The following is a 12,186-nucleotide window of genomic DNA, read 5'->3' as shown; positions in this document are numbered from 1 at the left end:
AGTCCTGCCACATGACCAGTAGTTATGAAACCATGCAAATGTTGTAAATGCTGTCACCTAAAGCAACTCTTCTGAAAGTGTGGAAAACTGATGCTTCACCAGCGAATCATATTACCCAAGACTGCAATGGACTAGAAAATTTTAGTTATGGGGAATGTGATTTAAAAGCAGAGCCGCCTTGTTTTCAGCATTCTCCAGACACTGAATCCTTCCTACCCTATCTCAGTCACCTCCACCTTGGCTGACAGTCCTCACCTGGAAACAGGTGTCACATAGTTCCCTGGGAAGACACCAGACATGCCGCTCCTCAGAGACGTCCCCTTGAACCAGCCATCCTGGCACTTCTCGATGACACGGTACATCTCGCCCTTGCGGAGTTCCAGCTCATCAGTCTTCTGGGGTTTGTAGGCGTACAGGGCCAGGTAGCTGCAAGGAGAGGTTACACAAAGAAAACACACAGCTGACATCAGCCACTGCCTGTCCCAACTCAGCTCCAGCCCCGTGGAGCAGAAGGTGAGCAGATACACTGCTCTGAAGCGGTGTTTGAAACAGGGCATCATTACAGCACAAGGAACAAGGAATGGCAGAGACAGATCAGCTGTGTGCTGAGACAATAAGGGAATAGCAAATGAGATTAGAGGGAGGGGGTAATTTAGAGATTAGCAAGGCAAACTTCCCACATGGGGTGCAACTGAAGCAAAACACTGCCACAAAGCATCACTCAGCTCATGAATTGAGTAGCAATCTCAGAAGAAGAAGCAGTTGCAATCAGTGCAACCACAACCCAGGCAGGAAGGCTTCTCAAGGTCTAACATCTGGATGAAGGATACATTCCTGTGCCTCAGGGTGTGAGCCATCTCTACTGTGGATTCTCAGAAGCAGCTTTTCTTATGGGTAGGCTACCTCACAAATGTTAAAGGCCGCTTTTCTTGCACTTTTCTCTGAGCTACTTATGTGGGCTAGTTTTAGAAACAACACACTGAACTGTTTTGATGTAGTTTGGTAATACTTGATCGGTGTGCAAAGCAAAAAGTGACAGAGGCCGACGTAGCTCAGTGGTAGAATTTGGTTGTGGATGTTTTATATGCAAGTATACTCAAATATTTAATGCCAGTCCCAGTACGTAGAGCCTTTTATTTATTTAATTACAGCTTTTATTTATTCCCTTTGTTTAGAATCTTTCTTTTTATCTCTCTTTTGTTCTTCCGCTGCTACTTCGGGGACGTGTCTAATGTTGTGAAATGACTACAACTTAAAGTCCCTGAAGGTATTATCTCTGCTTAGAGATATCCTTGTTGAAAATTAAGAATGATTGCTCGCACTTTGGGGAATAACAGAAAGTCTGGATAGGATAGCAAGAATGTACATGCAGAACAACACTTCATTTGTAAACACCAATCTTTTTTGGTACTGTCACCTTTATACAAATGCATAATGGGATTTCTGGTGATTCTTGATCAAGGTTGTACAATGAGTTTTGGGTTTTCTTTTGTCTTTGTGCTTGACAGGTACAGAGAGATTAGGACAAATGGGGAAACACTTATGGGAAGTGCATTTACACTACAAAGTGCAGCAGAATGCAATTAGGCTCAGGGGTGGGTGAGAAGAGGTTTGCTGCCCAGCTTACAGTTGCAAACCAGAGAAATAATGAAAACTATAACCACTGTGATTTAAGACTTGCAGCCAATAAAAATGATACACGACTTTTTACATTTGCTTTCTAGGAAATACAATTGCTGAATCAATCCTGTTAGTTTTCCTGATTCTACTCCCTTATGTCACCAGCAGATTTCCTTATTTTGATTCTGAAGGCAGTAAATAAACAGCAGTAACGAGCAGAATATGAAATATTTGTTAACAGCTCCTTGGGGCATCCTTAGGCTGATGTGCCTGGCCATATTTACCATGTGCACGGGGTACAAAGACCTAATCAGAAACTATATTTCACTAATCAACAGATGGGAGAAACCATCCTGCACATTTTTTGCTTAAGTCTATATAATTAGGTGGTCCTGAGCAGATCTGCTGTTGTTCACCTGAAGAAAAACATGAGGCTACATCTGAGCTGCAGAACATTAAAGCATATCACCCTGACATGAAATAAGGTTACATGCTTCAGTGCTAATCCTTCAGCACAGAGCTCTGCAAGGACATAACTCAAAGTCCTGGGAACTGCACTCACTTGAGGGAGCAAAAAGCGTGGCTTCAACTTCTTTTAAAATCACTGCTTAAATTTGGCTCATTTTCAGGAACTAGGGGTAAATTAAGGGTCAAGGACAGAACATTTTAGATGGTCGCGGTCACTTAGCCCCTTTCCCAAAGGACTAGATCTAATAATGTAATTTACAGGTTGAGATGCTGGAAGAAGGTTCAGAGAAAAATGCCCTAATGTGGATGGTAGGCTGCTTTTTTTTGCATCTGTCTCCATCTCTCCTATGAGTTTCTTTCTATTCTTCTTTGCAAACTCCCCCAACTTGGTTCCCTAAAAATGTCCAAGAAAGAGCATGTGGCTCACAGTCTTGGCCTGGGAGAACAATCTGTGAGTCCAGTTATAATGCAAAACTCCCACAGCCCTGTCTAGTGCTGTGCTTCCCCAAGCCTAGTACAGCCTTCAGATAATGTTAACTCTTTGACTGGAGATTGGCTTGTCAATGTAAAATGTCTGAATGGATCATGAGGCTGCTTCTCAGGAGAGGTGACAAGAATGGAAGGGAGCAGAGGAGGGCTGCTGAGGCACAAGGGCAGAGGCATTGCCATAGAACTAGGAATTGGCCTGATTCAGCAACTAAATGTCAGAAATACTGCTGACTGTGGCACCATTGAAATAAACTTGCTCCATGGTGTGTCACACACACTTCAACTGGGCGTCTGTAGGGTGATGATGTGACTTCTCTGTGGGGTACCCAGTGACGTGTAGTACCCCACAGGTGTGCAGGCCCTACATTGGTACCCAAGAACAATTTTTTCTTTGCTCTGCACCAATTTCACAGTTCTTCTTAAAGCAGATTTCCTACATTATTTTAGAAGGTAATTTCTGAATTCAGGTATTATTTTACCCATTAAAAAATAATATATATCTAAACTAAAATACTGGTATGCGTGTTTATGTGTCTATATAGTTCTACTGCTTACATGAAGCATGTGTGATCAGAGGAAAGGGTTGAGAAGTTTGACTATACAGGTACCAAATAAGCCAGTTGGACTGGAAGATATTTATTTGAACAAAAGCTATCATTCTGTTCTGTACCTAGTCAACTTTCTGTTTTTCCACATGCTATATAGCAAGCTCACGTGCCCACGATACCCTTAAACTTTATATGTCTGTTTGATGCCTTTGCTGATGGAAAAAAATGCAAATGGGTCATCTTTTTCTGGTTAATGATGAATGTACCAGATGTTTGATTACCTGGGACTACATCTTTCAGAGAGCTTTAGCTGAATGAAGGAGGAAGATTTGCCCTAGTTGAGAGGCATTCAATTTCCTTAACAGTGATTCATGTAGCTGTAATAAATATACCAAGAGACTAAAAGGGCTCACACAGAAAGGGAAGTCTTGCTTCTCACGATTCATTTTTCACCTTCATCAGAGGCTGAGTTGTGTAAGAAATTGTGGTATCTCTCTTCTCAGTGCTCCTGAGCTGAGATTCATGCAAGCAGATTTCAAACACATGTACACATGCACATGATTGGATACAAAGAGTAAGAAGTGAGACGAGCTGGCTGCTTACATATTGAGGGGGAGCTGGACCTTCGGTGGTATTCCCTGATCTCCAATTATTGCACTTGTCCTGGGACCAGCCACTGTGGCCGTTCCAATCGAGGAGGAATCCTGAAAATAGACAAGAACATGCAAGGATTAAGGTGAAGCTTGCCGTTACCTGGAACAGAAATGAAGGCACATCGTTTCTCAGTTCACAGACTTTCTACTTTCATAATGCTGCACTAAAATACCTTCTAGCCTCACACATTCTAGAAGCACATTTCTGACAGAGGGGATATTAGCTGATTAGCTGCATTTCTATGTACATGTCAGAGAAATTCAGATGTAATCCATGTGCAAACCTTAACTTTTAGGAAACAAAACTATTTGACTGCTCTGTAAAATCAGCTCAACACATACACGTCTGCAATAGTAGCTTTTTTTTTGTAAAGGTATCTTTTTTCCCTCAGCAGCTTGTTTTGTGTGTTTTTTTCTCAGTTTTAACTCCTTTGGTTAATAATTTATGGATCTATGGAGAAGAATATACTATTGCATTTCCAAAACATAGTTACATCTCTGTACATGGTTCTTGTCCTGAGAACATTCTCCTTACAACAGAGACAGGTGACAGCATAACCCAAAACAGGAGGACTTCTGAATGGAGAAACTATGCTCTACTTTTACCACAGCAAATAAACCTCCATTCTCGTACAGAGAACCGGGCAGGTACATTTTCCAGCTACTGATGTTGAAAGGCAAATCTAAGTGAAATAATTCCTCTTTCAAAATTTAACATTGAGCTAAAATATGTAGGGCAAACTCATCTGAGTTGTCTCACCAAAGCTTCTATTCATCTATGTCAAAATAATGACAAAGGCTGCAGCAACAGATCTCTGCTTCAAATATATGGCAGAGCTAGACTGATGGGATGTGCAATAGTTTACCTGAGCAGAAGATATTTTTGTAAGTCCAGCCAAATGCTGGGTGCACATCCATAAGTAAAATGGATCTACGAATCCAAGATTTATGTACAAACTGCAGGTCCAGACAGAGCCTCTTCCATACAGCAAAGATTCTGAGCAGTACACAGACCTCCAGTGCAGCATTTTTCTTTCCAAATGCTATCTAACAAACAGTAAATTTTGGTCTATTTTAGGAACAGAAACACAGAGACATTTCTTTGCACTTACAAATGACACTGAATTAAACCAAGACACACATTGCTACTTAATTAAAGGATTTCAAGGTCACCTCATTCCAGTGAAGCCCACATAATTATTACAGTGTCATGTCTCGATATCTCATTGCTAATTTATATTGCTTTGCTGAATATTAACACAATATCATTAAGAAATCAAGCAGTGAAATATGAAGACTCTGCTCTGTGACTCCCCAGCTTTTGGCAACAGGCAGCAAGCTGTCTCCTCTCTTACCAACATCCGCACTCAATCATGAAGTTGTAGTGACAAGTACATCTCCTTTTTCTCATTACTTCCCCACTTTTTGGCTGCACATTCAAACAAGGAATATTCCAGGCAGCTCTTAGCCCTATGTGTAAAAGTAAGTATTCTTTCCAGTTCTGCAGCTAAGGCTCTATTAATTCTGCCTGTCACATCAGTGAGGTAGTAACAACCCACCCAAAAATGTGGGCATAGCTGGGGCATGATCCCTCACTTGTTTCGAGCTTGTTAGTGAGGAGGATACTGGGCAGAGAGACAGGGTACACGTTTCACCCAACTAAGAAATCATCTGGAGCAAACTTCTTCACATTGTGCTACCAGCGTGTGTCTTGTGGGAGCTGCAGGAACTGCCTCCAAGAGATGTACTATCCTCCCCTTAGATCATGCAGCCCTCTCTCTGCACACCTCTTCTTGGTATCATATGCATCTGAACTCTTAAATCAGCGCCTGCTTCCTGATTATGGTTTAGTTTTTCTATAGCTGCTCCCCCCTGCAGGCTTTGACATGATGGAGTTCTTGCCAGTCTGCCTACGTCCCAGCTTCTCATCATCAAGTTTTACTCTGCGGGACCCAATGGCCTTCTACAGTGCTGAATCCAGCTCATCTGTTCGTGTCTTGGTGCTGCCTTTCAGACAAGTACTGTTCTCAGCAGCTCCATGCACCCCATGCTCTGTGATGAGTTCTCTCAGTGGCTGCCTGATTGCTGCTACGTGCCTGAAAGTTCACTGCTTTGCATTTACAGCCCCTGACACAGTTGGTGAAGGCTTTCTAAGCCTCCTCTTTCAGGCTTCCCATTCTCTTGTTTCATTAATAACTAGTTAGCTCATATTACAATATACAACACTGCAAGATTGTTTTGCAAGATAATAATTTGAGAAGATTAGTAGACACTGACTATTGTGAGAGACTCAACTATTATTTCCCTACACTTTTGATTACCTTCACTAAAAGCTTAAGGGGAAGCTTCCCCTTTCCATAGTTTTATGTGGGTCTCTGCAGCTGCACTGGCAGCTTTCCTGGAGCACACAGAGGGCAGCAGGACTGTTTTCCTCCTTCCTATAGCCCTATAGCCAGGTTGTACTTTCATTATCATGATCTAAGGAACAAGGTACTAAACACACCCTTCCGGGAAAGGGGTATTCCCATTCCCCATTTAGGGGAATGGGAATCTGAGACAACACTCTGATTTTTTGTTATTTATTGGATAACCTTTGGGAAGTCTGTGTACTCATCCATCCTTTCTGATGGCCTAACGTACAGGCATCATTACACAGACAAGGCCCCAACACTGCAGCACTGGGATACTCATCCTTCCTGTACCTCTGTTGCTTGCTATCACTAAGCCTTACTGAGAGGAGATGTCTCTCACAGTCAGGTTTTTAAGAGGCGCTGATAAAAACAGGCACCTCGCAGAGTTTGCTCAGAGAGGCACTAAGAAGTATTTCTCTGACCGATTCCCACAGATTTTAATGCAATCTAAGTAATAGAACTAATTTCTGAAAATGCCTTTTAGTGGCATCTGTATCCTTATGAGCCTCTAATGCCTTTAAATGCTTGGCCACTGAGCTTCCAGACAAGGCCTGCTGTGTAATCACATTCCTCATTAGGAGGACATCTACCTAGTGATGGTGGGCAGCTTTCTGAGTTAGACCCTGCCAGTGCTCACCCCAGGTACTTAGGCCACTACACAACCACTTCTGACTCCTTCCCTTCCATCTGGCATCCTCCAGATGGACTCACCATGACCCAGCTCAACAGCAAGTGCTCTTCTCTGCTCCAGGACAGACTGGCCTAGCAGCCTGCACACGGACACACTGAGGACCACCTCCAGATACCTCTACACCAATCCTTGCTCCTTTGTGTCCAGCGCAGAGACTAGAAAGCAAGGCTTAGGAGGAGCTGTTGATGGGACTGGGATTGTTTAGTATGGAGATGAGGGGGCTCAGGGAAGACCTTATCACTCTCTACAAGTGCCTGAAAGGAGGCTGTAGCAAGGAGGGTGTCAGTTGCTTCTCAGGTGATAAATGACAAGATGTAAGGCAATGACCTCCTGTGTCTCTAGGGGAAATTTAGTTTGGATGTCAGGAGTTATTTCTTCACAGACATGATGGTCAGGCATTGGAAAGGACTGCCCAGGGAGGTGATGGAGACCCCATCCCTAGAGGCACTTAAGAGTTGTGCAGACAGAGCACTAAGAGACATGGCTTAGCGATGGGACTCGGCTTGGTGGCTGCACTTGGTGATCTTGAAGGTCTCTTCCAACCTCGATCATTCTGTGGTTGTATGACGTGCTGCAGAGTTATGCCCCTGTACCCTGGAACTCTAAATGTTGAGAAGAACTTCCAACTGACTCAGTACAGTTTTTAGTCACTTAAATAAATGATGGCACCAAGCACTGTTTGGGTCACATCCAAAACAAAGAGACCCACAGCTAGCTGACAAAACTGAAGTTTCCAGATGACTGTGCAGCCCGAGGGTCAACATTTCCTGATGAGAATGAATAGTGCAACTCTCACAGAAGCTACTGTGACATGCCTGAGCTCAGATGGGTCTCATTCCTCCTCCAGCTGATAAGTGTTATTTACAAGAGAACTACAGGAGCATCAAAACAAATCACGCTTTAATGTATATATAATGATACGGTTCTATTACCGTTTATAGCATATACTCCTGAGTAAATAATACACTACTGAGATGTTGTCGCCTCTTGTGTCAGCTCTGACATATATTTAAAAACAACCAGACAGGCAAAACGTTACCGACAAGCCCACAGAGATCAGGAAATTAAAGGTAATAACTGCTCATCTGGGCTAGAAGTTCATTTCAAATTCATTCCCTTTCTCTCCTCCTATCCACACCTCTGTGAAAGCAGAAGGATTAGTACTCTGGACGTCTAGCATAAACTATCCTTTTTCTCTGCCTTGTAGATTCACTTTAGATTCCCACTAGTACTTTGAGGCCATGTTTGTTGTTTAATTTGAAAAGATGCAGTGCCTGCAGGGATTAGGGAAGTGTCTTGCAAAAGCACAGGACTCGGTCTTGGAGGGGAATAGAAGCCACAAAGACGATGATAAAAGTAGGAACAGGGTACAGGGATAGTGCAGGTTGCGGCAGCCTTCATGGAAAAAATAATTGCTGCTGCTATCAGGTGAATGTTCTATCATCAAGAAAATCACCAACCAGAAATCGCTATTTTGACTTCAAAGCAAATCCAGCTCTCTCTCACCACAGGGCACTTATCACATTCATTAATTCACAGGGAAATTTCTTTTAATGTCTTGAATGCATATTTACAGCTTACTTAAAATTTCTCTTTAGCATTGCTTTATAATAAGAGAAAAACATTCAAACATTCAACTCACATAGGCTGATGTACTGTCCTCTGGAAATACCACAAAAATAGGCTAATGGTTTTTAAGATTCCTGTGACTCATTTCTCTAATTCACTTGACTCCATAAAACAATGACTGTGGCAATCACTCTGGGCCTTAATGTTCCCAGAAATAATGTATAAGCACTTAATGCACGGTGGTGCCACCAAGTATTGATGGAACGTGTTATACGTAAGACCAAGTAGCCTCATCAAATGCTAATTACCGCAGCAGGAGCTGAAACGGACTTTCCAGCTCTGAAGTAAGACTTTTTCTTCCCTAATGGTATGTGTGTAAAAAATAACAATATATCCATGAACAATGGCAGTTGCAGCTGCATAAATAGCTGCTGAAGATAAAAGAGAAGGCTTGACCTCTAAAAGATGTTAATTTAATCCCAAATTCATAATTATCCTCTTGATAATTGAACAACAAGCTTATCAGGATGCTGTGCAATGACTCCTGTAGTAAGTTCTTCTCCAGAGAGATGGTAGTGGTAAACAAGCAAACGAAAATCCCACACAAACAAGAAGGGAAAATACACTCTGTGGTCAGTTCTGCTAAAATGTCATGCACGTGCACATGGAGTGCGTCAGACGGACAGTGCTTTGTGGGATAGTGCAAATACCAAGAGAGAGAACCTCGCTTGCTCTTGAGTCTTCCAAATCAGCAGCTGACTGGCAGGCAGTGTGAAGCCTCAGGATTACCCCTGTGCAAAAATGATTTTAGCGGTAAAATGTTTTTGGGTTAGTACCCTGAGGAGTAGCTGGAAAGAGAAGCAAACTTATTTTTGTTTTACAGGCAAGAGGATTTCATGCACAGTTGAATAAACGCTCTTCCAAAGCTCAGCCTTCTTTGCTTCGATTCAGTCAAAAATTAGATTTTGTGGTTCCTGAAAAATGTTTCAAAACGTATTCATGATGAGACAAATTACAGGATAAAGAGACCACACTGTCTCATGCTGGTTGGGAATTGTGCTTTGACCTGGATCTTCGGTAGCTTATGTAATCAGTCCATAGATTTGGTCTACTTGCAGTCATTTTGACAAATAATGTAATATATCCCAATATACGGGGTATATTTTAAGGCCTATTAGTAGCATACAAAATACAATTTGCATGCCTGCCTGAACTTCTGCTTTAAAAACTCAGTTCCTTCCAACCTCCAACAAGAATTCTCTATGAAGTTATATAAAATGGAGATGCAACAAATAAACAATGTTTGGCTCCAGTTGGAAGCAATTCATAGTAGAATTGAGACAATACAAAAACTAGGAAACAACGTAGGCTATACTTCAGCAAAGTCTTACACTGCATTTATGACGTATGTGGATCCAAATAACAGGAACACAGGTCAGACCAACTAATATTACTTCTCTTGCCATTCTGACCAGCTCAACCCCTTGAGATGGCTGCCACTTGTTTCAGCTGTCTAAATCTCATTACTGGATGTCCATTCCGTTGTCATCTGCAGCCAACAGCAAAGCAAGCTGGATACAATTTGGACTCCAGACCAAAGCTGAAGAATACATGACTTTCTCTTCTTTTCTCAGAGCCTGTTAGGCACTTCAAAATTCAAGGTTCATAGTTTCTGGATTTTAAACATAATCTGTATGCTGCTCATGGCCAGCACATTTAGACTATCAGCCAAGGCTCAACCAGAGTTCTGCTATTACATTTTCTCAGCTAAAATCCAGCATTTCTAAGTAACTGATAAGGAGTCACACTTCCAAATGATTTATACAGGGAGACACTTCAAGGAAGATTTTTCATTTCAAATGCTGTTGCTGCTCGGGATTGGGAACGTGCAAGACATTGTTCTCAGCTTTTCCTGAACATGTGGCCTCCGGTTAGGAGCCCATTCCGACACCCACAGACACAAGCAGATTTCCTGTGCATAGTGATGAGTTGTTCGAAATGCGCGCACAAGTTCCTCCTGCCAGGAGCATCCTTTCTTCCCCTCTCAGCTGTTGTCCTGGTGTGCACACAGACACACTTCATTATTCATGTGAAGTGTTTTCTGCCGAAAACCAGCGTGTTTGGTGTGCTACAGACCTCTGACCTTTCCAAACAGCAGGGATGAATAATTCATAAGGGGTGCAAATGGAAGCAGGAAGAGCCACCTGAGGCCTAGGCACGATTGCCCCCTGGGGGGGACCTTTCCTTCTCTCTTGGGAGTCTCGGTTACAAGCAGCTCCTCTGCGCCCACAGCCTAATTCAGCTTCTGTTCCATCATGGGCATCTCACAACTTCAATAAAAACCCATGATGGGGCATTCTGCACAATGGACTGATGCTATCACCTTTCAGATGGAGGTCTCATGTTCAATGAGTGACATTTGGCATGCAACAAAAAGCACAGAACAAATTTGGCTGCAAGCAAAATGAAGATCCCAGCATTGCCACTTTGAAAATAAATTCTTTGTATCTTGACTACTGTGCTTTCCCAGCCACTGTTTTATCCATCTGAGGTGCTCTGAAGTTGATCCCGCTTTTGAGTATCCCTAGGAGGGCAGTCAATGAAGTTATCTTTTAGACTCCCAAAATGCATCTTGGGTACTGGGAAGCAGTTGACTAAGTATTGCTTAAAGAACAATGAATGTGTTAACAAGAGCCTGTAGACTGCAATTATTGAATTAATAAATGCTTTAATAAAAATGCTTTCAGAGCCTGAGATTTCATACTATGGTCTGAATGTCAGCGCTCAGGATGAAGAGATTTGTGCCCTCCTAGAGAAGCAGGAGGTTTATTATAGCCTAACAACTCATAAAAACAGAAAACATGTCAGCTCTGCATGAAAGTCTGGTTTCAATTCACAAATACCAACAAAAACCACAGGAATATAGTACCATGCATGACATAACTTTTAAGGGGTGCAATACACTGTGCATTTAGTTAAATATCTGAAATGCGCACCTCAATTTTAGGTACCTACAGCCGTTAACAGCTCTGTTTCCTCTCCAGTTTGCAGAAAGAAAGCAAGTGCCCCAGATGGAAGTGCCTCTAGTCTATAGGGAAATGGACACTGGTTTTTGGAAGGCCGTTCCACCAGGCACTGGCCAGTTGCCCAAAGTGGGGCAGCTGATGCTGTTTGAGAGCTTCTGGGAATGAATTCATAGAATCACAGAATCACATCATGGTTTGGGTTGGAAGGGACCTCACAGCCCACTCAGCCCCATTCCCTGCTGTGGGCAGGGCTGCTCCCCACCAGCTCAGGCTGCCCAGGGCCCCATCCAACCTGGCCTTGAGCACCTTCAGGGATGGGGAATTTTGCATGTTCAAAGGATAGGCTAATAGGAAAAAACACATGTCAAACTTGTAAAAAAGGCAGAACCTCCCTTCCTGCTCATCACTGATCCTGCTATGTAGTTACTAAACTGAACAAAAATCCTCTATTTCTTTTCATGAGGAGATGAATTTAAACAAGCAGTTGAAGTGTCTGAAATTTTCAAGGATGTTATTTAAAGATAGAGTAACCCAAATTTAGAATCTAAGGGTGAAAGGCATAAATTTGCTTGACAGCCAGCACTGAAACTGGAAATTTGCTGTTTTCTCTATTAAAAAATATACTTTTGGCCAAATTTGCTGCTGCAGGCTAGTAGGGGCCTGAGATGGTTATATAGAGAGGGCAAGTGAGGATGACTTGAAGGACAGACA

At 42.5% G+C, this 12,186-nt stretch overlaps 1 protein-coding gene across 4 annotated transcripts in view; it reads right to left on the bottom strand.

Annotated features, from left to right (window-relative positions):
• SH3RF3 (SH3 domain containing ring finger 3) overlaps nt 1–12,186 on the bottom strand; it is a 221,266-nt gene that overhangs the window by 41,045 nt on the left and 168,035 nt on the right. For all 4 annotated transcript variants that reach the window (XM_085552248.1, XM_085552255.1, XM_032442587.2 and 1 more), the window contains 2 exons: nt 3,729–3,829; nt 256–426 (listed from right to left, as the gene is read on the bottom strand). In XM_085552248.1, the coding sequence (XP_085408374.1) occupies nt 256–426; nt 3,729–3,829 (272 nt within the window). The remainder of the gene's footprint in view (nt 1–255; nt 427–3,728; nt 3,830–12,186) is intronic.

The sequence above is a fragment of the Coturnix japonica genome, chromosome 1, assembly GCF_054131305.1.
Source record: "Coturnix japonica strain WE chromosome 1, WE-NBRP24, whole genome shotgun sequence".
NCBI lineage: Eukaryota > Metazoa > Chordata > Aves > Galliformes > Phasianidae > Coturnix > Coturnix japonica.
This window is presented reverse-complemented; position numbering and strand designations above follow the sequence as displayed.